The following is a 25,662-nucleotide window of genomic DNA, read 5'->3' as shown; positions in this document are numbered from 1 at the left end:
TGTTTATATAATTATCTCAAAAACCTGACGTGATGGATTTTTTCTGCTTTCAGATTTGAATTTCCCGAACCCAAATCCTTTAGATTCAACTATTTTTGTCTTTGGATATAAAAACTAGTGTAATTAATGAGTCGAAATTTCCATGAGGAAAATTTCATGTTTGAAAAAGTTTCCTAAAAATTCTGAAAAAATTCAGGGATATGTGTATACGAGCCCTAACAACTAAATGTTCGGACACGTATTCTTTTATACAAAAAAATGTAATTTAATGAAAAAAAATGTATTTTACAAAAACAAAACTAGAGTAATATATAAGTAGGTATCTTTAATGCAATATTCTCAACAAAAATTGTAATATTATTAACTTAACAAAATTATAACACAACAAGAAGCTGGTATGAACGAATAAACTTGGCAACTAAATATTCGGACATGAGTATTTTTTTTTACTTAGTATGGTGTAACATCTCCTTTTGCTTTGATTACTGCGCGTATCCTTGCAGGCATAGTACTTACAAGACTTCTGCAGTATTCAGGAGTAAAACTTGCCCAAACTTCGTCGATTTTTGCTTTTAAACCTAAGAGTGTTCGTTGGGGGTTGTTGCGCAAAACGGATTTTATGTCGTGCCAAAGTGTCTTAATGACATTTAAGTCAGGGCTGTTCTCAGGCCATGAAAGGACTCTTATATCATGATCCCCAAACCATTTCTTAGTACGTTTTGCGGTATGACATCATGCACCGTCCTGTTGAAAAATATAATCGTTGTCCGGATACAGTTTTTCAACAGAGGGCAACAAACTGTTTTCTAAAATTTGTTGGTATTTCATGACGTTAATAGTCGTTTCCACCAATTCATAATTCCCCAACCCTTTAGCTGACATGCATCCCCACACCATTATTCCTCTAGGAAACTTTACAGTTCGTTTTAAACAGTCTTTATTGAACGCTTCACTTTTTGATCTTATCACTCTTCTCCGCAAATCTCCCACGCACACATCAAATTTTGACTCGTCACTAAAAATGACCTTTGACCAATCTTCCATGGTCCATACCAGCTTAGACTTTGCCCAGTTGTACCTATTTTTCTTTTGATTTGCCGTTATTAAAGGTTTTTCTTTGGCCTGTAACGGCACGGTGGAACAAATGTAAACCAAAAACTTAAAAATTAACTTATAAAAACTTAATCCTGACTTGTGAATCCATTTCCTACAACATTCTCGTGACAGCTTATGCCGTATTTCATCCGTCCATTGTGCTGTTATGTCCCGCAATGTGTTTCTTCGATTTTTTTTACAAAATTTTACAAGGAGCCTTTGACTTCTTTCTGAAACTAATTTCGGTCTTCCTGAACTTTTTCGTTTAACGTCTAGTCCACCAGTTTCGCGATAATGTGAGATTATGTCCGCTACAGTGGACTTTGCTAAATTCAGTTCTTCACTAATTTCCCGATTTTTTTTACCTTAGCAATACTTCTTTACAATAAGTGCACGTAATGATTTTTCAAGTGGACGTCCACGAACCATTTTGTTAAAGAATATATATATTTTTCTATGGATCTTACAACACAGTTAGGTAAAGCAGGAAGAGGAGAATGATATTTATTAACAATCAAACAATTCACACCGCCTACTTAGTGAAAATTAATTTTTTTATTTATTTGTCCGAATAATTAGTTGCCAAAGTGTATTCACTTTTTCTGAAAAATCCACAGTCATAGTTGAATTAAAATTCTATGTAAAGTAAAACATTCAACTTTTTTATTAAAAACTATTCTTTGAAATCTTAGCTTCCTATTTTTATGTGATTTGATAATAAAAATTAAAAATTAATTCATAAAGAGTGGTTTTTGAACGCTCCGGTTAGTTTGTCCGAACATTTAGTTGTTAGGGCTCGTATTCCGACGTGTTGATTCCAAAAATATAGCATGTTAACCGAACAATATTTTCGGAAAATTCGGTGTGAAATTCGAATTTTCAACTGGACGAATATGGAAAAATGGTTTAAGTTATCGAAGAAATGAAGCCAGAAGTGACTTCTGAGGCCAAAAATTTACAAGAAAATTAGAAGAAGATAGCGTGTTTATGGTCATGGAGTAATATTTTTTTAGAATGTATCTATTATCCATTGTTGCTTAAGAATTCTTTCATTTTGTTTAATAAAATTAAGGTTTATTTCTTGAAGTTTGTTTTCAACTGTGTATGAAGTTGTTATTCAATTCCCTTTCATATTTTTGGGAAAATCGCTGATCCGAACAAATCGTTAATCCGAACACCTTTTTCCCAATTAATTCGGATTATCGAGGTTCTACTATACACGATACGTGTAACGACAACAACCAAATGTCACCCATGTTATGTGAAAAAGAGTATACTAGTTAAAATTTTATAATTTTTTTTGTTTAGAACGAATTTCTGGGAGATGGGTAAAATCGCACAAAAATTGCCCCCCCCCCCCCTAAACGAAATCCTGTATCCGCGCCTGAGCGATATAGACTACTCGATATGATTTCAGTGACGATCACATACTTGTAAGCTGTTCTGTGCTTGTAAGTCCCTGCTTGTAAACACCGATGAGAGACTTATGTGATCTGTGGTATCATCAGTGTATTATGTCTTGAAGATTTTGTTGCTTGTAGAAATGTTCGCATGTAATAAAAACAATTGTATTTTTGTAATGCAAATTGAAATGTCACAAAAAATATACTCTTTTCGCAAAGTAAGTCAATTCTGAAAATTCATCATGACGATCAGAATCGTCCAAACAAGTCGAAAAATTCTTCGAAACTCATACTTACTCATAGGGCAAAGCCTGTGAAATTGTACCAAATTCTAAAGTGTACCAGCAGGGCCCTTATCTGAAAACTTTGCACTTTACATTATTCACTTTTCATAAATTGACAAGTGCAATGTTTTTGTGTTCCAAGAACATTTTAAAATCACTTTGGACAAAGTCAGAAAGTTTCATATTATTTGTAAAGTTGCGACGCCGGTGTTACAAAGTTTATTGACAATCAAATTAAGAGTCATTGTCAAAATTATTTGGGTGCAGTTTTTCTATTCATATTTGGACGTCTGTGTAATGTAAAAAACATAATTTTTTGGAGTTTTAGCAGCAATAAAATTTCCGCCCCGGACAAGCTAAAGCTTGGAGGAAAATGCTAGAGAAAGCCAAATTGCTAGGTTTGTTAGGGCACGAACGAATATGGACTTGTACCATGGACCTATATGCCAGTATTCATTGTTCGGTGTTTGGAACCATCAATCATTGGTACATATAACTATACATATATATTGGTGTTCATTTTATCTGTTCACGCCTGACAATTTTTACATAGACAACATATTATACACCCCAGAGACGACTTCGTCCAATTTATTTTTTTTTTTTAATAAGCAATCATAGCAATCACAGAAAAAAAATGACAAAGAAAAAAATCTAATGGCGTTAGATCAGGGCTTCATGCAGGCCAAGCGTACTCTTCTTCTTTAGCAATAAGTCTTGGTCCAAACGCTCTGTGTAAATAGTTCTTAACGTCTCTCTGATAATGACGCCATTATTTTGAAACCAAATTATTCTTCGTATGTCTAGCTCTACGTTTTTCAACAGTTCAGATAAAATATTCTTTAAAAAATTTAGATACATACATGGGTCCGTTTAAATTTCCTTCAAAAAAATGTGGACCGATGACGTGGTTACCAAGTATTAACTTTGAAAACTTGAAGTACTTTTCCTGATACCAATGGGGATTTTGCTGGGCATAGTAATGTGAGTTGTGTCTGTTTACACACCCGTTATTGGTAAATGTGGCTTCATCCATAAACAAAACGTTAAGTAAAAAATCTTGATTGTCTTGTAATTGAGCCCTCACGAATTCGCAAAACACTAACCGTCGGATAAAATCGCGTTCTGTTAAATGTTGGATAATTGTCACATGGTATGGATGAAATCGGTTTGCCTTTAAGATGTTGAAAACCGAACCCAAACTAATCTCCATTTGTCTTGCAACTTGTCTTCGACTAACGTGGGGATTTTCTGCTACAATTTCAATTAGAGCAGCTTCATTATCCGGCGTTGTTATAGTTCGATTTCTAACTTTATTTTTTTTTTTGAATTGCCCAAATTCTCGTAAATTTTTTTCAAGTTTTCTAAACGCTTGATTTGGGGGAGTTCTCCTATTGGGATATTGCCTGGCGTAGAGACGAACAGCAGCATCAAAATTTTTGTCACACTTTCCCAATATTAATAGCATGTCTGTTTTTTCAGAATTCGAAAACATTTTAAAGCAAACGAAAATTGAAAATATTTGGCTGACAGAAATAGTTTGTCATAATTTTGGTTCTGATCATTGCTATCTATGGGTTCATTATTATTTAAAAATAAAAATTAATCAAAGCTGTTTAAGAAATGTAAAATGGGTTGCCTATGCAGAAATCTTCAGGCGTGAACAGATTGAATGAACAGTCTGTATATATTAATATACCTGTATAGTGTTATAATAACGGGACCACAGATTCGGGACTGACCAAATTTTAATGCAACACAAAATACATGTCACATATGCAACTTTTTTTATATTTTCTTTTTCTAAAATGTACACACATAGTTACCTAGTAGTTAATTTTGACTTTCGCAATAATTTTATTTGTCCATTTTGAGCTCCGATAAGTTTTAGTCTTCGCGATAAGATGAGGGTTAAATACACGAACGATGAAAAGGTTGATATGATCTTGATTTTTGGAGAATGCGGAAAAAATGTCGTTGAAGTAGCAAATCTCTACGAAAGAAGATATTCCGCTACTGGTGTCGAAAATGAAATTCGTGTAATTGAAGCCGTACACAATGAGCTAAAGATTTATAGCACGGCAGGTAGGAATATCTCATCTTCCATTTCAAAAATTTTGAGAGAGAATAAGTTCCACCCTTACCATGTGACATTAGTACAAGATCTAAAAGAAGAAGAATTTCTCAGAAGAATAAAATTTTACAATTTTATGCAACATCAACTAGAGTAGGACAACAATTTTTTATTCAAAGTGTAACGGGCGATAAATTTACTTATTTTTGGAGATGTTGGTATGAATCAGAACAATCGTCATTGTCGTAAAAATCAAGGTTGTCCTTGTGAAACTTGGATTTTATGATTTCACACCATTCTAATCAAGGTTTATAATTTCACAGTTAAATATTGGCGCCGTTTGGCTGGACACGATGTCTTTGTCCAGTTTTATAATTTCATGGTTTAAATTTGTTAGTTTTAACAAAAAGCACATTTAGCCACTAAAAATCTTCATATTACAGTTAATTAAGCCTAATTTGGTGGAAACACAAATACTTTTACGACACCCCAAATAAACTGGTAACTTGTAAACAATTTTGCGAAAACAACTCCTTTGGAGGGGTCTTTACTTATAAAAGATCGAAAGATCCAAAAAAGACCAGAGTCCTCTAGCCAGTTGCCTGTTTAGTGTGTGTTTGTGTTGTGACACAAAGGGGTAAGTGTTAAAATCTCCAAAAATGTGCACGATTTCATAAAAAGTTCAAAGTTTTGTTTTTATTAATATTTTTAAAGTTCAGTTTAAATTTGATGATAAATCGCTCTTTGTATTCTCGATTGGATAACGTTTTGAGATTTATATCTATTTTTAAAGATTAATTTGCATTGAAATTATTAGTTAAACAGTTATATTGTTTGATGAACGCTGACCACGCAACTACTATAATGTTCCTTACCAAGTTTTTGAGTTGTTACCAAATTTTGAGTTATGTTACCAAATTTTGAGTTATGTTACCAAATTTTGAGTTATGGTACCAATTTTGAGTTTTGTTATATTTTTGTTTTAGATTCTTTTAAATGTTTGTTTTATTATGCTTTCAAAGATTTAGTTTCAAATTTATAAGGTTTTCTTGAATTTATTTAAAAATGTTTCAATACTGAAGTTCATTTTCTGATAATTATATTTGCATATTAAACTACACTACAATTTATTGTTATACCAAATTATTCTCATATGACTAAATTTCTTTTGTACATACTCATTTCTAAATTAAATATAATTATTCATTTAAGCAAAATGCATATACTTGAAGTAGTCCCTTTGTCCAGTCACTAGAATGTGTTACCATCATCACGAACCAGCCTACGAACAAATAAATAATATTTTCACTATATGTCGGGCACAAGGTCCACGACAAGAGTTTTACAGTTTTATATCTAATAAATTAACAAAAGTTAATTTTGAAAATCTCCCAAGCCCGTCACAAAAGTTTTGTTAGCGATGAAGCAAGATTTGGCAATAACGGGGTTGTTAATCGTCACAACTGTGACTATTACTCCCAAAATAATCCACAGAAGATAAGAACAGCTCATTTTCAAAATGTTTATTCCATAAATGTGTGGGCTGGTATTATTGCAGATTACGTAATTGGCCCATACTTCTTCGAAGTCAACTTAACAGGACACAGGTATCTACAATTTTAGGAAAAAAAATGATTTTCCGGGGTTATTAGAAAATATTCCTCTCAACCTCCGACAAGAGTTGTAGTTTCAGCAGGATGGGGCACCACCTCATTATCACAGAGTCGGTAGGGACTATCTTGATGAGACGTTTGCAAATAAGTGGATTGGTAGAGGCAATGTGAATGCATGGCCTCCTCGTAGTCCCGACTTAACACTTTTAGATTTCTTCTTCTTGGAGGTTGTAAAAGAACAAGTTTCCCAAACCCCTATTCGTAATTGTGGAGATTTAAACACCAGAATTAGAAATGCATGTGTTGCAATAACTCCTGAAACAATTGTCCGCCTCCGGTTGCCTTGCTTAAATCGCATCGAAATGTGTGTTGCGCAGGAAGGAAGGCATTTTGAACAGTATACTTACGCTTGTTAAATTTATTTGTTTCCACCAAACTAGGCTTAATTAACTTTAATATGAACAGTTTTAGTGGCTAAATGTGCTTTTTGCTAATATTAACAAATTTAAACCATGAAATTATAAAACTGGACAAAGACATCGTGTCCACTCAAATGACGCCAATACATATTTAACTGTAAAATTATAATCCTTGATTAGCATGTAGGTATGAAGTATGAAGTCATAAAATTCAGATTTCCCAAGGACAACCTTGTGTTAAGGAGCTCTGGATATTAACGGGACACTTTTATTTACTTTAAATCGTTTTTATTAACGTTACTCGGATTTCATCATTATAAGACAACGATTCGCAATCGAATGAATCAATTTCTTTGGTTTGGTCGTAAAATCGTACCTCTGGTATGACACATCGCCGTCTCGCCGGTCAGCGATTTTGCGATGCTTATACAGTCGGCCAGGCTACTCAATTCTACGTCCTTGTAGAATTAAGCATGGAAACGAAACTCGGAAACATACTCATCGGCCCCTCCCGTGAAATGCCTTTTGGATCGACAAATACGTCGTTCAAAACGCTTTCAGGAGAGCATTTCTTCTGTTCAACAGACTTTCTGTTGTCTGGAATGGTGCTTCTTTGTTAAACTTTCTCTTTTTCTAACAGACCTTCTGTTCTTCTGAATGACGTTTATTCTATATTGCTTGAGTGAATAGACTTTCTATTCTCGAACAGACTTTATCTTCTGTTCTTCAGAATGACGTTCATTCTATATTTCTTGAATAGACTTTCTATTCTTGAACAGATTTTCTGTTCTTCAGAAAAATGTTCATTCCGTGTTATTTTTGAACAGACTTTCTGTTCTTCAGAATAATGTTCATTCTGTGTTATTCTTGAACAGACTTTCTGTTCTTGTAAATGTGAACATTAAAAGCAGTCCTTACTTACCAAAACATAGATACTTTGCCCCTGTATTTCGCGATACTAAACGTTTTACAGTAAGTACTTAAAGAGACGAACTCAAAACTTACTTTTATTAAAGAAACATTAAGAACACAGTCTGATTTCACTTGTTATCAGAACAAAACTCAGTATACAACTGGGATCCCTGGTCCATTTTCACCATTTATTACTAACAAGCCAATTTTTCGTGAGTAGCTTCATTTTGACGAGACGCCCAACTTCTCCCTTACAACAATTTTCGTTTGTGGTAGCTAACAGGGACAGCAGGGATGAAATATGTTGATTTGACGATTTTCAAAAATTTATTGCTAGCTGGGTTTTTTTTTGTTAATTCTTAAGATACTTATATCTAAATTAACCGAAAAAATATTTGTCCTACAAAATGCAAGGTTTTATCAAAGAGTCCCCGCTCTCTACTTGTAAAAATCACTTTCATTTTAGTACGAACTGGGTCTGAAAGACCCATTAAAAAAAATTAAAAAACATTTATTTCAAAAGAAAAAATATCGTCACGTACGGGCGAATAAAATCGGCGTATGTAAAACTCAACTATTTCTGAATAACTACGATTACATGACTAACTATTGCAGCGATTATGTTCAAAAATTATGACGGCGAATTTTTTCACTAGACGCTCTTGACGAATGACAATGACATTTTACTAACTAAAAAACGTTTACTAATTAGAGTTATCCTCATGTTTGGCCGACCCACGTTTTTTTGGCACGAGCCGTCACTGTATATTATACAACCATACTGAAAGTGCACTGTGGTTTTCTTGCTTCAACTCGTGTGCCCTATACTAAAAGACAAGGACAGCCTTAGATTCAACGCTTATCTGCGAAAAGAAGTGGACTGCTTGTTCTTTAACAAAAGAAGCGCGGTAAAAGCCTACTTACTATGTGATAATTGTTGATTTACTTACAATCACCCCGATTTATGGCTTAGGCGAACGGAGTTCTAAAATAGACTATACATAATTTCAATCACGGCAGCTTCATTTTCTGGTACGACGTTTAACTTTAGTTTTCTTGAACTGATGATCAACTTTTCTTAATTTTTTTTTCGAGTTTTCCTAAATGCTTGGTTAGAAGGAATTGTATCCTAGCGTGTAGACGAACGCCAGCATCGAAATTTCCATCACACTTCCCCAAAGTTAAAAGCATATCGGTTTTTTCGGAATTCGAAAACATTGTTATTAATTTGTCATAGTTTTGGAGCAGTCATTGCCATTGCCATCTATACGTTATTTATTATTTATAAAGAAATTAAGACGAAGTCGTTTAAGGAAAGTAAAATGTCTTGCCTATTCTGACTTATCTCCCTCAAGTATATCAAATGCAAAGAAAGAAAATGAACTATTTTTAACTAAATAATATCGCTATCACCAGGAGCTGTCCCTAAAAAGAATAATAATAGCGGTTCTTAAAATCCACTGTTTCACAGTCCAACTCGCATTATACTGATATTTCAAGGTCCTGAGTTGGTGTGGAGTTCCGGTGCGCCACTTTGTTTTGCAAACTCTCCATGCGTGAAGCGAGCCTCACTTTTTTTTAACATTTAATTTACCCATACAAAGCTTATAAAGCAGAAAAACCATACAGCAAATATAAAATGGGTGTTGATCACACTATCACCTATGTTTCAATAAATACAACAGACTTTAGCACGACTTTTTCAGCTCATTCCCAATTTATTGTATAAATAACAAAAAGTTAGTATTTCTATCGGTTCTTATAGCATTACTTGTTCTCATTGCACATTTTAACGACGTAATACATCTATAAAATAGTTTAAACAAATTCCTAATTTACGACTTAGTCTCACTTGCTAAAAACATGTATCCCTCCCATATACATTTGATTTAAATTACACATCGTGTGAGTACGACGCGATTTTAGCGGCTAAAGTAAAATTCCTGACATCATAAATAACGTACCTTTTTACACATACGGTACATGATATAGATTATAACTTATCACTACAATGGCTCTAATCATCGCTTCAGTTTGATAATTGTGCCTAGTGTTCCAAGTAATATACATTAGGTATACGTTGGCAAACCCATTTTGCGCAGGACTGCAAGCTGCGCATTCATGTGCCCCTCCAAATATTTTGGCTCATACTGCGCTAACTACGAGGGTGTGAAATTGAAAAAGAGCGCGAGAGCAGTATTATTGATCGACCACTGTAGGGCGATGTACACAGTATATTTTTAATCTTACAAAAAAATATTAATTTTTCTCATCAGAACAGTGTCAACGTGTTTAAAATATCGCACTATGGGATTACAAGTGTTGCAATAGATATTAGTGTAATTCAAGATGTCAGGTAAGTGTTTATAATCAAATTAGTATTGAGATTATTGTGAATATTGCGAAAATACTTTCATACTATTTCAGTTTAACTAGTTATTTTGTTATATAATAACCGTTATTTTAATGTCCTATATTAATTAAGTGAAGAGATAGTCATCTAACAGAGACGTTTCCTGTGTACCCACAGTGAATTAATTTAGAATTGTAGGAGCGTACATTGCTACATGTAATTTTCTAACGTCATGTAGACTAAACATAGCAATATATTGAAAAAGAAAATACGTTGGGATTAGTTTTGTCTTAAACTATGCAACATATTGTGATAACCCAAACTTCCCGCCTTAAAAATTGACCTTGAAACAGTTTGAAAGGCCCGCGAAAAATTTAAAAATTCAAAGTTTGGCCTTGACTGTGATCGTCTAACAAATGAGAACCTACGTTGTGTGTTTTTTTTTTTTTTTTTTGGTTTTGAAAAAAAGGCGGGAAGAAGTTCTTTCATACAAGTGCATACACTGTCGAGAGCGCAAGCAATAATAGACAAAATTAGGAGCCTTCCTAAGGAGGAAAAAGAAACGAAGAACGACAGACGCTCGATTTGCCCTTCTGGCGAGTCCGCAGGGCCAAGGTGTCATCGGTCTTCATTCCCCAAAACCCCCTGGGGTTTTATTCACCGACATATTACATGTCAAACACCTTAAGATATGTGAAAGAAAAACACTCGCGAATTGACAGACATACACATATGAAAACCGAACAAACACAAGACCTACACATATGTAAATTGGATGGCAGAACCCGAATCATTATGAGAGTGTGGCGATCGAACAAAACATAGAACAAAATATCAATTTCATTTACGAGCACAGCAAAATACCCAGAGGGGGCGTTGTAGCGCAAGTAGAGGTTGGGACTCCTGATCGTCACTGTTCTCCCTCACGACGGTGATTCTATCTACACCAAAGCCTGCTCACACGCACATCTCCATTACGAACGTGCCCTGCGAAACGAGGCGGTTACGATCGCAGATCCGTAGTGGGGTCCCGGCTATCACGAAACCGGCAGCGTTAAAAACCCGCGACCGCCCCCTGAAGCTATACAACACCCGCGGACTTGTGCAGGTGACGCGATTAATCCCGTCAGTTTGAGAAGAAGTCGCGCGCCCCACGTACACTACGAGTTATGTGTCATTTACCTTTAATTTCATTTGAATGTTCAATTTCTATGACTCTAATTTTAAATGACAACCGAACAAGAGTTAAAGTTTCAACAAAGAGCAATAAACAACATTTAAATTCGCCACACACTCTTACGAAAATTCAACAACAACTAATTCTTAATTGAGATCAAATTTGGACATCCGATAATTTATATGAGAGAAACATTCATCAACAAACATTTACAAGATCAAAACTTAGCAAAGATTTGTGAAAACAAAGATCTGGTATGAAATAGGCTTGTACAAATTAAATATCATGTTAGGTCAGAACTGCAGAGCATGGAAATTTACGTTCAATTCAAATTATACAGCAAAGAAAATTACTGAGGCTGAAATTGTGAGACAAAGACAAATTGCATGAGGTGAAAGATTGTAAAGTTAACAGATTTACATGTGATTAATATTAATTCGTGTCCAGTCAAGTTATTGGTTAAAATTCAAACGTGAAATTATTTAAATGCATTGTGGGCCATTATTACACATACATTTCCCCAAACAAAACACATAAACAAACATGGCAGACAAGCTGCAGTTGCAAAATGGCGTTGGACGAATTCGTCATTCCAAATAATAGGCGTCGAAAATATGCGATGCAAAAATACGATGAATCCTGTGGCGTTGTATAAACGATGTGCTAAATCCAAAGAATAAAGGCACGTCCCCCCATGACCCACAATGTTGTTATTTTGTTCAATAGATTCAGTTAAAACATGTGCTCGTTTAAAAGAAACAAAATGGAGGCTTCAAAATGGCCGCTGCCTGAACAAAGAACGGTGAAAATAACAACTCGTTTGCCGCCATCCAAAATACAGATTTCACAAATATAGCTAAATAAAGCATGGCCCGAACTAGAAATCACTTCCTGTAAAGCCCTACTGCGATGGATTTTAAATGAAAGATAAAAAAAACGAGATTAGTGGAAAAACAAGCGCACGCGTCGCTGCGTCACGAGGTCAGAAGTATCGTCGGGACTTGAAAACTCGCGGCGAAACAGGTGTTCAAAACATACCTCTCCAAAGATGCGAAGATTTCGACACAGCTTACCGCCAAAAGGAACACAAAAACCTCGTCGTAAGAACGGTGAGAAATCAGGAACACCCAATGGCTCAACGGTGGCTGCTAGGTTTTCCAATGGAACTGGATCAACACTGGAAAAACAAAACACAACAGCAAAAGGCACAGAATAATTCACAATTAAAAATACAACCTGTTGCTCGAAGCGCTCGAAAAGAAATCGACCGTTTGTTCCAAGCGGTCAAAGCGAAGTGACTCATCTCTCAAGACAATACCACCTTCGCTTTGCGCACGTCTGTTTCTTTGGGGTGGTTGGTTGCCAACCTCTCCTTCTTCTCACTAACCGTTTCTTGTGCGCGCGGAATTCGTTTGAAATTTAAAAATTCGAATTGGATCCTTACAGTCGTCCCCCAGCGTTTTCGGAGCGAAGCTACGCGTAGCGACTGGAAACGCTAACCTAAAGGAAGGCCAATCGAATTTTTATCTTCTTTCTTCTAGACACGTCCCCCCGATTCCAAGTGTACCAAGACACGTTTGCCTCACCAACGTGTCCTCCGGGCGTTTCCCGAAGTGTTGGGCGGAGGAAGCGAAAAGGGGTTAAAGGGTGCCTGAGCAGGCAACGCGGGGACAGGAGCGTGTGACCTGGAATCGTCACGACGCCTGCGTCGTGGTGACCGGCGCTCACGCCTTCGATGGGGCGACCCTCTGTCAGAGTCCCTGTGTTCTCGACCGGACCCACGTCCAAGGAGGAACTCCTGAGCCCTGGCAAAACTCTTTTCCCTCGATGGAATGGTGCTCCACGCGCTCCAGACGTCGTCCGGGAACACCCTCATGACGCTGTCTATGGTGTCGAGCTCGCTGTCTGGTAACATCAGCGACTTCAGGAGCCCGTACTTGTTGATGAAATAGTCCACCATGAGTCCGTCTCGGTGGGGGTCAAAACGTCCTCGCCGGACCTCCTCAGCCACGGCCCTGCGTTGGTGTGCAGGCCAATACAACTCCACGAAGTCGTGACGGAAGTCTTCGTAGGTGCTCCAGCTGTCTTGGCTGGCCGTCGCCCATGTCATCGCGTCTCCCTTGAGGCACTTCAACACCTCTCCCAGCTTGTTGGAGGAGGGCGTGTGCGTCTCGGCGCAGTAATCCTCGAATTCCCGCAAGAACTCCAGCGTCTTCTTTCGCGTGCCTGAAAAGGAAGGGCGGGGCAAAGATGTCGTCGCCAATCGTCGCTCGAGGTCCAAAGCGTATCGCCTCGAGCCCCTGTCGTGGGACCTGGATCGGCTTCGCTCGTAGGACCGGTGGCGTCGTTCTTCTGGGGTCCTCTCGCGTCGCTCTCGGCGTCTGCCGCGTTCCTGGCTAGGGCTTCTCGAACGTCCTTCGGAGGAACGTTCCGGTTCCCTGCTAGGGCTTCTTCGGCTACCCTTGGAGGTCGTGGCTTGCGTGTGATCTGTCCACACGTCCGTGATCCGGAAGTCGGGGTCGTCACGGTTATCGCTGCTGCGTTCCCGTCTTTCGGCCATTTCTTCAGCTGATCACTTTGCCTGTTCTAAATCAAAACACATGAGTATTTATGCAACATTAAATGCCACCCTCTAACACAGTATGCAACATTGTATGCTGGTCACGCGGCAACAAATTCTGTGATAACCCAAACTTCCCGCCTTAAAAATTGACCTTGAAACAGTTTGAAAGGCCCGCGAAAAATTTAAAAATTCAAAGTTTGGCCTTGACTGTGATCGTCTAACAAATGAGAACCTACGTTGTGTGTTTTTTTTTTTTTTTTTTGGTTTTGAAAAAAAGGCGGGAAGAAGTTCTTTCATACAAGTGCATACACTGTCGAGAGCGCAAGCAATAATAGACAAAATTAGGAGCCTTCCTAAGGAGGAAAAAGAAACGAAGAACGACAGACGCTCGATTTGCCCTTCTGGCGAGTCCGCAGGGCCAAGGTGTCATCGGTCTTCATTCCCCAAAACCCCCTGGGGTTTTATTCACCGACATATTACATGTCAAACACCTTAAGATATGTGAAAGAAAAACACTCGCGAATTGACAGACATACACATATGAAAACCGAACAAACACAAGACCTACACATATGTAAATTGGATGGCAGAACCCGAATCATTATGAGAGTGTGGCGATCGAACAAAACATAGAACAAAATATCAATTTCATTTACGAGCACAGCAAAATACCCAGAGGGGGCGTTGTAGCGCAAGTAGAGGTTGGGACTCCTGATCGTCACTGTTCTCCCTCACGACGGTGATTCTATCTACACCAAAGCCTGCTCACACGCACATCTCCATTACGAACGTGCCCTGCGAAACGAGGCGGTTACGATCGCAGATCCGTAGTGGGGTCCCGGCTATCACGAAACCGGCAGCGTTAAAAACCCGCGACCGCCCCCTGAAGCTATACAACACCCGCGGACTTGTGCAGGTGACGCGATTAATCCCGTCAGTTTGAGAAGAAGTCGCGCGCCCCACGTACACTACGAGTTATGTGTCATTTACCTTTAATTTCATTTGAATGTTCAATTTCTATGACTCTAATTTTAAATGACAACCGAACAAGAGTTAAAGTTTCAACAAAGAGCAATAAACAACATTTAAATTCGCCACACACTCTTACGAAAATTCAACAACAACTAATTCTTAATTGAGATCAAATTTGGACATCCGATAATTTATATGAGAGAAACATTCATCAACAAACATTTACAAGATCAAAACTTAGCAAAGATTTGTGAAAACAAAGATCTGGTATGAAATAGGCTTGTACAAATTAAATATCATGTTAGGTCAGAACTGCAGAGCATGGAAATTTACGTTCAATTCAAATTATACAGCAAAGAAAATTACTGAGGCTGAAATTGTGAGACAAAGACAAATTGCATGAGGTGAAAGATTGTAAAGTTAACAGATTTACATGTGATTAATATTAATTCGTGTCCAGTCAAGTTATTGGTTAAAATTCAAACGTGAAATTATTTAAATGCATTGTGGGCCATTATTACACATACATTTCCCCAAACAAAACACATAAACAAACATGGCAGACAAGCTGCAGTTGCAAAATGGCGTTGGACGAATTCGTCATTCCAAATAATAGGCGTCGAAAATATGCGATGCAAAAATACGATGAATCCTGTGGCGTTGTATAAACGATGTGCTAAATCCAAAGAATAAAGGCACGTCCCCCCATGACCCACAATGTTGTTATTTTGTTCAATAGATTCAGTTAAAACATGTGCTCGTTTAAAAGAAACAAAATGGAGGCTTCAAAATGGCCGCTGCCTGAACAAAGAACGGTGAAAATAACAACTCGTTTGCCGCCATCCAAAATACAGATTTCACAAATATAGCTAAATAAAGCATGGCCCGAACTAGAAATCACTTCCTGTAAAGCCCTACTGCGATGGATTTTAAATGAAAGATAAAAAAAACGAGATTAGTGGAAAAACAAGCGCACGCGTCGCTGCGTCACGAGGTCAGAAGTATCGTCGGGACTTGAAAACTCGCGGCGAAACAGGTGTTCAAAACATACCTCTCCAAAGATGCGAAGATTTCGACACAGCTTACCGCCAAAAGGAACACAAAAACCTCGTCGTAAGAACGGTGAGAAATCAGGAACACCCAATGGCTCAACGGTGGCTGCTAGGTTTTCCAATGGAACTGGATCAACACTGGAAAAACAAAACACAACAGCAAAAGGCACAGAATAATTCACAATTAAAAATACAACCTGTTGCTCGAAGCGCTCGAAAAGAAATCGACCGTTTGTTCCAAGCGGTCAAAGCGAAGTGACTCATCTCTCAAGACAATACCACCTTCGCTTTGCGCACGTCTGTTTCTTTGGGGTGGTTGGTTGCCAACCTCTCCTTCTTCTCACTAACCGTTTCTTGTGCGCGCGGAATTCGTTTGAAATTTAAAAATTCGAATTGGATCCTTACAATATCATCTGAATTTTAAATTTAATAGTATTCACGTTTATGTGAAAAACACTTTTTTTGATAAGTGTAAAAAAGTTATTACCCTTTGAGTTATATGATATAAGGAAATCGTAGTTACGTATTGAGATAAATATATTCCAGGTATTTCCACATTTTTGCGCAAACCTTGAATCCTAAACTGTGTACAACACGTTCAAATCTATTAGTTTAACGGTCGCATAAAACCTGTTTATTAAAGATAAAAAATTTAACTATCAACATTTTACATTCTTTAAATAATATGGTCTTTATACAATTCAAGGTAGATTAGATAAATCGTTTATAGCATGTTTCGATAATACACATAATGTAGATTCCTTTTTGTACGAGGTAACTTTTCATTCATTCATGGCATGGTGTAATTAAGTTGACAAAATTTTATAAATTCAGCTTTTTTCTAAATTAAACCGTTTATCATTCTTTAATAATGTATAATTTCAGTTTTTTGAGAAAGTCAGCAACTTTTTTGCAGAACGAAGTAAAACTTACGATTTAATTTTCGGCAAGTATATACCTACGTATAGTGTGAGCTATTTATTGTGATAAACTGCGGTATATACATTTTAAATAACAAAATATTACTGAATTTCCATGAAAAAACGTCCATAAGGGCTCAGTTTCTGAAATTAGAGGTATAATAAGGAGGTAGGGTTTGTGGAGTTATTTATTCTCTGACTGTTATTTGGTTATTTGAAAACATAAACGGCTTAAAATTTTTATAATCTGGTTTATTTTTTCCCGAGCGTAAGCGGGGACTAACTACTTTCGTTTTCTCGACGTTTCATGAACTACGAAAAAATTGTTCTCTCCATTTTCTGTCTGTTTGTCTGTCGTCTGTGTCGATTTCTATTAGACAGATAATCTTTGGAACTACCGAACCGGTTATTATCAAATTTTATATGCATTTTAGAATTATCGTGTAGATAGTAAAACGCCAACCAAAATTTGTGTAATCCATAATTTGATGACGTGCCCTCAAAATTTTGTACATTAAATGTGTTTTAATGTCATAAAATAATATACTTACTCCCGCACTTGTAGTTTACGAATCTGCCTTAACTTTTAAACACAATTACATTACAAAGCTGTTTGAGCAAAATTTGCAACAAATTCTACCGCACTTGTAGTTTACGAATTTACCTTAATTTTTAAACACAATTACATTACAAAGCTGTTTGAGCAAAATTTGCAACAAATTCTATAAAATAACATACACTTGCACTTTTATATTTTATAAATTCCTGCTTAGTTGTACCTTTGACATCCGTATATTTGAAAAAAAAAAAATCAAAAATATATATCAACATTTTGCAATTTAATTTTGAAATTGCAAAACCGAATGCTCTGAAATCTTGCAAACGTTTTAAGGTTATCGTAAGCATGATAAATCGTTCATTAAACTTTATTCATTTATCCCCTCCCAAAAAAGTGGTGACGTGCTCTCAAAATTTTGCCTACTGAATTCTATCTAAAATATGCAAAAATTATGAATCTGCACTTGTGGTTAAAATTATATGGAAATCTTCTTGATCGCAGCAAACAACTGACCTTTCCGTGCAATTGTCCTGAGAGTAGGAGCACCTGCCTACAGATTTTTTTTACCGCGGCGCGCAACTGACCCAAGTCCTTGAATTGTAGGCTACAGGTGGAATAAAAGTTATAATTACTATAGTAGAATCTTTTAATTTTGGCAACATGTTGTAATTTGTCAAAGTGTACCAATTTCTGTTTCTATCTTCGTTCGACATAGTGTATTTACGCAGATAAAGAATGCCCGCATTTCTTATTGGCATTTTAAGGATGGAAAGTATACTGCGTAAATACAGTATGTCGGACGAAGACAGAAAGAGAAATACTGTTTTATAACACCTTGCCAAACTTTAAAGAATTCTACCATACTCAGCTAGGTTTCGGATTCAAGAAGTAGGTACTATTTGTTCCCAGCCAATTATCAGATTAAGATTAGACTTGCCGAAATGTCATAAACTCATAAATCATCTCGAGACTGTATACTTGGTTGCCTGGTTCTAACAATATCTTGCAATTTGTTTTGTCTTACTTTTTTATGATAACTTAAAAAGTCATAATTTTAAAAGTAAATAAAAAATTAAGCTCAATGCCCAATAAAATTCTCAATAAGCTTATTTATGTTTTACATCAAAATATTGTATGATCTTTATACAAAACGAGCTCACGTATTTTATTATTACTATTATTATTAAATTCGGCGGTCGGGCAGAGACCAAAGTTTGTTATGCCCTCGCTCGCGAGTAATGAACGACGATTACAAAATGCTTAATAATGTGGCCTATACATTATATTCGTCGTAATTTTTTTTAAGAAAAACTACAACAAAATTTCGAAAAATAGCATTTCTTCTGTAGAGATTTTTGTATGACGAACACATATAGATATCGGTCACTCCTTCAAATACTCATATGAAACTACAACTGGCATTTTATATTTTCTGACAATCTGGGTAGGTGAAGGTCTGCCTTAAGATATTACATTTCAAGTACCGCGACATCTGTTTTAATATAATCTAATAGCGTAATATATTGTTAAAGATAAAATGTTAATTATAAACACATAACGTAACTTATGTTTTCCTCAAAACTATTCCATTTTTTGGACAAAACAGGATTGAAATGTCAACAAATTCCAAACAAAACTGCAGCATCACGGGGAACTACTTAATTATTTTAAAATAAGAAGATATTATGCACATAATCAAAAACAAATTATGTATTTATTTATTTATAATAAGATACAAGTCTGTCATAAATAAGTGCCTTAATTTTAATCAATTGTAGAACTCATCAATAAAAACAACCTTTTTTAATAGGGTTTTGTCAGGAACTATTTAGTTTTCAAGTTAAAAATTGTTAAAATTATATCCTAATTAACATTACCCGCCCATAGATGCTCACTTCCCCATGGACCGTAAGAATTATTATAATTAGTATGTTATGGTCAGAAATACTCACTAGGGTAGGTATTTTTCTAATCTTGTCATCATGACAAAGTGTTACGAATTTTGAATCCAATCTAAGTAATTCAAATAATTTATCTTACGCAGATTTTTCGGGTTTGTTGTTTTTTTTTTTTCTTAAGATTCCAGAAAAGGAACAGGAGAGAACAAAATTATATAACTTATTAAAAAAAAAAAAATTATTAAAACAACAAAAAATGACATTGTATAACTAGTTTGTTTGTAGATACCGCTTACAGCAACTATATTCAATACCGAGTATGGTATTATGTACTAGAATTTACTGTTGTTATTAAAGCATTTCTTAAAATTTGCCGTATTGCATGTTCTATTGCTTTGCAATCCGTTAAATCGTTCATTGATTAAATACATATATGTATTTAATCAATGAATCGTTAAAGCCATTACGAAGACGAACATTAGCAAATTATGATTCTATGGCATCGGAATTAAAACTTCGTGTTAACACATAGTAAAAGCCAAATTCATTCATTTAGATATTGGACACATAAATTTTGAAAATTATGCTCAATTGTTTGCGCAAGCATTTCCTTGATGGTTTTTGGTACTTGATAGAAAATATTTATAGATTGTTGAAAATTTCTTCCAGTAATGTAATGCAGTTAGAAGGAGGTATGTACGTTTAATATGAATTAATTATAAAACAATGACCGAAGTGGAAATGAAAACACATGAAAAATTTTCTTTTAAAACAAAGAGGATGAAAAAATGATAATGAATGTAAAAAAAAATTATACATCATCCAGCTTATCTTTCTGTTCATTTTTAATCCCCGACTGAGAAAGAAGGGTGTTATAACTTTGACCCCTTTTGTCTGTGTGTCTGCGGCACCGTAGCTCCAAACGGTATCTTTGTCTAGCACATAGATTAGGTTTCTCTTTGTCGAACTCTGGGCACAGGCAATTTGCCATACTTTCTAAAAGTAAGAACAATTAGTGAGTTTACCCAATGTATGTTATTTATCATAAATTAAAACTGTTAAATGGTCGTAACAACAAAAAACACACAAAAAAAAGTTTTAAAGAAAAACGTCGGATCCATTTACTGAAAAACTGTTCTTTTAACATCTCTAATTACATATACGTATAAACAGAAAAACTGCACATTTTTTTGAAAAAGTCTTTGCAATGTTCAACTAAAGATATTCATTTCAGACAAAGGTGATCGTGATTATATTGGATTTGCAACACTCCCAGATCAAGTACACCGTAAATCAGTAAAAAGGGGCTTTGATTTTACTCTTATGGTGGTGGGCGAATCCGGCCTAGGCAAATCAACGCTTATCAATAGTCTTTTTCTCGATGATCTGTACAAAAATCGTAAAGTTCCCGACGTCAGCGAACGTATTCAAAAAACTACAACCATAGAGAAAAAAACTATGGAGATCGAAGAACGAGGAGTGAAACTTCGATTAACGGTGATTGATACTCCCGGCTTTGGCGATGCCGTCAACTGTGAGGACAGTTGGAAAGTTTGCACAAATTACATTGACGATCAATTCCGGCAGTATTTCACTGATGAAAGTGGACTGAATCGACGAAATATTCAGGATAATCGGGTACATTGCTGCTTATATTTTGTGCCACCATGGGGTCATAGTTTAAGACAAATGGATCTCGAATTGATGAAAAGACTACATCAAAAAGTTAATATTGTAGTAGTCATTGCTAAAGCAGATTGTCTAACTACATGTGAAATAACTAAATTAAAACAGAATATAATCAACGACATAAGGGAACATCAGATTCAGGTATGTATTCACTAAATATTTCAAACTATCTGTACATAAAAAAAAAATCACAGATGTACGAATTTCCTGAATGCGACAGTGATGAAGATGAAGAATTTAAGCAGCAAGACCGAGAGTTAAAAGCTAGCGTACCCTTCGCTGTGGTTGGTAGTAATACCACTTTAGAAGTTGCTGGTAGAAAAGTAAGAGGAAGACAATATCCATGGGGAGTTGTTGATGGTAATAACTAATTCAATGATATTTTTAGCCAGAATTTCATGTCAATAATTTTTTTAGTTGAAAATCCCAAGCACAGCGACTTTATAAAATTGAGAACTATGTTAATTTCTACACATATGCAAGATCTTAAGGATGTAACTGAAGACGTCCATTATGAAAATTTCAGGGCACAGTGTATTTCGCAAATATCTCAACATGCAAGAGAGAGAGGAAAACTGAAAAGAGATTCTGCACCTTATGACTCTGACTGTTCAGAAACCGATCGCCTGTTGCTTCAAAAAGACCAAGAGGTAAAATTAATATTAATTATGGTTTTTGTTTTGATAAGTTAGATTCTAACAAAAACTATTATATTGCTGATTGATACAAAGTCAATCAACATTTATTTAGGATTTTGATATAATTTTTGTATGTTTTAAGAATTTTAACTGTATTAGATAATGTAGCAAAAAAGTTCAACGGAGCTAGGAACGATTGTAAACTATTTTTACATGGTTGATTTTGTTTCAAAAGATTACACACCTAAGGTTAAAAATCAGAGACGAATGAAGCACAAAAAATTGGTCGAAGTTCATTTCGACAGAACAAGGCCAGCAAATTCCGCCTTTCTGAAAAATTATAACATTAGTAGATTTTGCGATTTTTGTTTTATGATAACCTCTATAAAGTAAAAACTAGCGGCATAAATAACACCACCGCAGCCCTTAGGCCGCGGGGGCGTAAATTATAAAGACTTGTACAAATTTTTACTCCCTGAGCGTAAGGAAAGTGTTGAGTTTTTACCCGAAACGGCCAGATCATTGGAAAAAAAAATCAAAATTATAATTATAAAACAACATTTTGCAATATGCATAAAATGTATCTGTTTATCACCTTCAAAAAATTGATGACGTTATTTGAAACTTTTGCCGGATAAATCCTATCTAAAATGTGCAAAATATGATCAATCTATACTTGTAATTTATCATTTCATTCATATTTTTTAGATTTGCTTAACCAGGGAGCTCAAAACAGTTAATGAATGAATTTATTTTTTTATTTTATTGCTTAATTAAGGAACGGCTCATTCCATTTTTCCCAGTAAATTTTAGGAATACAATACTGTTATTTTTAGTATTATACTGTACCAATCCAAACGCGTCCGTGTAAAAGTGTTGATGAGGTCATCACAAAATTTTGTAAAGTAAAAATTCATTTGAAACATACGAGTAACACGCTTCTTTACATTTATTTTAACATTACATATTTACATATAGCTATTTATTTCGACTTACGGCACCCACACAGAGAGAGGGAAGAGTCAAGACTTGAATGTACGTGCCACGGGGTACAGTTAACTCCTAGTGTGTGGGGAAGAATGTGGCATGTGCAGTCTGTTGTTAGCGTGCACTACGCGGGGAAAACTCAGTGTGTGTGGAGACAAGTAGCACGCTTGAGTTTTAATTCATTAGCGCCGTATTTTTAAATGACGTCTGACTTATTTTACAATTGTTTTTTTTTATATAATACAAATGTACGCCACCGTAATGAAATAAACATTTTTGTTCGTTAGTATAGCGATGCACATTTGCTACAGAACTGACGGGGAAGCATGAGTGTGTGTGTGCAATTAGAGAGTACGGGTTTAACTTAAGACAAGCGTGCACACTTTTAACTGCGCAGTCTTCCCTCTGTGTGTGTGGCCGCCTTTATAGAGGTTCTCATAAAAAATAAAATTCGCAAAAAGCCTCAACCACTTGATCATTGTCGCTTATATCGCGGGTTAATGGTAAGATGCTATTATACTGTGTTAATTTTTAGCCGTTTAGGGAAAAATTCGGATTCCTGCACCATAAGTACTCGTATATGAGTTTATTATTGCATAACATTTAAATCGGTTTTAAAATAGAATTCTTTGAAATGACGTCATCAGATTGTTGGTGAGGATGATTAATCAAATTTTGGTTAGCGTTTAACCATCTAGATGAAATTCTTAATATACGTACAAAATTTGACAATAATCGGTCCACTAGTTTCGGAGATTACGTCTCTAATAAAAATGGATACAGGCGACAGACAGTCAGACGGACGGAAACGGAAGGCTACTTTTTTCGTACCTACTTTAGCGGTCATGAAACATCCAGAAGGTATAAAAGTGGCCATTCGTCGGATAGACTCGATTACTATACTTAGCTTACGCTCAGGAAGTAAAAAGCATAATATATTAGGTACACAGAAATTATAATATTAAAGTGCACATAGCATTTCATATTGAAGTATTTAAGATGAAGATTATTTGTCGAATATACCTAATACAGTACTGGAGAAACAAAAATGACAAATTTTAATAATCTGCAGCGCCTTGAAGAAGAAACAAATTTAAACGTCAACGCAATTAATTTTTTTTTAATTTTCTTTATATTGATGCTGAGCATGATCATTCATCAGAATTTTAGATAAACTTGAAAAACCGTGATTGAGGTAATTACAGTTTACACATTACTTCTTGGAAATCTTGGTTGTAAAAAATAAAAACATGTTTCTAATCATCAACAAAATATCGCAGCTCAGAAAAACGTTATTAAGTTGGTATGCTGTAATCTAAACCAGTGTTAGTGTTTTATCAAAATTTTAAAGTTCGGGCTACAGTTTCTTAGAAGGATTGCACAACTTTTTTTTACTGCGTAAGGTTTAGATTATTGAAAAATGATAAATTCACAGTGCATGTTAAAATAGTTTTACTTCAATATAATAAAGAACAAATACTTGATATGCACCTATTTAGTGACGTCTTGTTCTTATTTGTATATTTTTGATGTTTCAGATTCGCCGAATGCAGGAGATGTTAAACCAAATGCAAGAAAAACTTAAGGGCAACGCCTAATAAATAAACAAGTACTGCAGTATTATTGATATTTACAAAGCCATTAGATATGTCACGTTAATGTTGTGTCTACCAAAGATTTAGTTCAAATTTTTTTATATTTATAAACGATTTATATTATTTTATATGTTATCTAAATAAACTTTTTATTGTACACATGAGTTTCAAAAAATCATTGGTTGGACTGTTGTAATAGAAAACTGAATTAGAGTTTACTTTTGACATCTTTACTTTAGGTTCGAGAAAAGGTGTTTCAACCTATTGTTAGGTTGATCGGTGAATAAAATCGGATAAAACTCAACAATTTTATTTCTCAATAACTCAAATTTTCACAACTGATTACACACGGCAATTATGTACAAAATAAATCCGGCGCAACTTGACTGTACTCTCGTAGACTGAACTGGCTGACTAATGGATTTGACTATCCTCTAATCCCGTTGTCTGGACTTCACTAACTGCTCCCGACAGTAGTTCCCATTTAAACAGCCGCGCGGTCCTTCTCGAAGGTCTCCGTCACCGCTTCTAGGCTTGTTCTGGAACACCCGTCGCGACATCCGCTTCCAGGCTCTTCTTTAGCGAACGCCGTCCGGCCGCGAAAAGTCATCATCGCCGTACATATTAAAACCTATAAGCATCGTACCGGGGCGGCGTATGGGCTTCTTTCGTAATAAGGTACGAGACAAAAAATTATCACGGTGCAATTTTTTAAGAATTTTTTATTATCTAGACCTTTGACTAAATAATACACCCAGTAGAAGTTAATTTAGTATGCAAAAATGCTTTTTTCAGTGATATTTTTGCATCAAATAATTTGATTAATTAAATGAAAACTCAATTGTGTCAAGAAATTTTGAGACAAAAAATTATCACGCATCACTTTTTGTATAAAAATCAATTAGAAAAACGTAGTATGCGTAATTGTTGTTTATTTGTATGATATCCACGATATGCAATTGTTTGTTAGAACTGATAAAGTGTCGAAATATAATTGGCTGAGCTACAATAATTGTCTTTCGCCATGGGCAAAGAAAATGATTTAACAGAACGTGAAAAAGGACAGATTGAGGCATACTATGACCAAGGTTTGACTTTTGCGGAAATAGGATGAAAGATTGGAAGAGATCGGACCACAATCTCCAAGTTTGTAAGAAAAAAATACAGTGAAAATGGACGACAAAATTGTGGAAGAAAAGAAAAACTTACTGCACGTGCCAAAAGATCCATTGTGACTCCGGGTATAAAGGATAACATGTCGTCTCAAATGATAAAGACGACCCTAGGACTTCCTGTTCACAAAAGAACAGTTTTGCGAGTACTGGCTAATGACAAAAATGTTAAATATGCCAAATATAAGAAACAACAAATGTTAACAAAAGAACATATTCAAAAACGTCGTGAATGGGCCAGAGAAATGCAGACGAAAAATGAAGAATGGTTCCAGATAGTGTTTTCA

General features: G+C 35.6%; 1 protein-coding gene across 1 annotated transcript; it reads left to right on the top strand.

Annotated features, from left to right (window-relative positions):
- Window positions 1-9,872: 9,872 nt before the first annotated feature.
- On the top strand, window positions 9,873-24,360 carry Septin4 (Septin 4). The gene is made up of 5 exons (XM_064048638.1): window positions 9,873-10,156; window positions 20,529-21,124; window positions 21,178-21,343; window positions 21,401-21,633; window positions 24,147-24,360. Exons 1-5 carry the CDS (start codon window positions 10,150-10,152, stop codon window positions 24,204-24,206), a joined length of 1,062 nt encoding a protein of 353 aa, XP_063904708.1. The 5' UTR covers window positions 9,873-10,149; the 3' UTR covers window positions 24,207-24,360.
- Window positions 24,361-25,662: the final 1,302 nt, after the last annotated feature.

Source organism: Zophobas morio, unplaced genomic scaffold, assembly GCF_036711695.1.
Source record: "Zophobas morio isolate AGI-343-1 ecotype UQ-CSIRO unplaced genomic scaffold, CSIRO_AGI_Zmor_V1 ptg000006l, whole genome shotgun sequence".
NCBI lineage: Eukaryota > Metazoa > Arthropoda > Insecta > Coleoptera > Tenebrionidae > Zophobas > Zophobas morio.
Note: the sequence above shows the minus strand (reverse complement) of the source record. Positions and strands in the feature narration are given on the sequence as shown.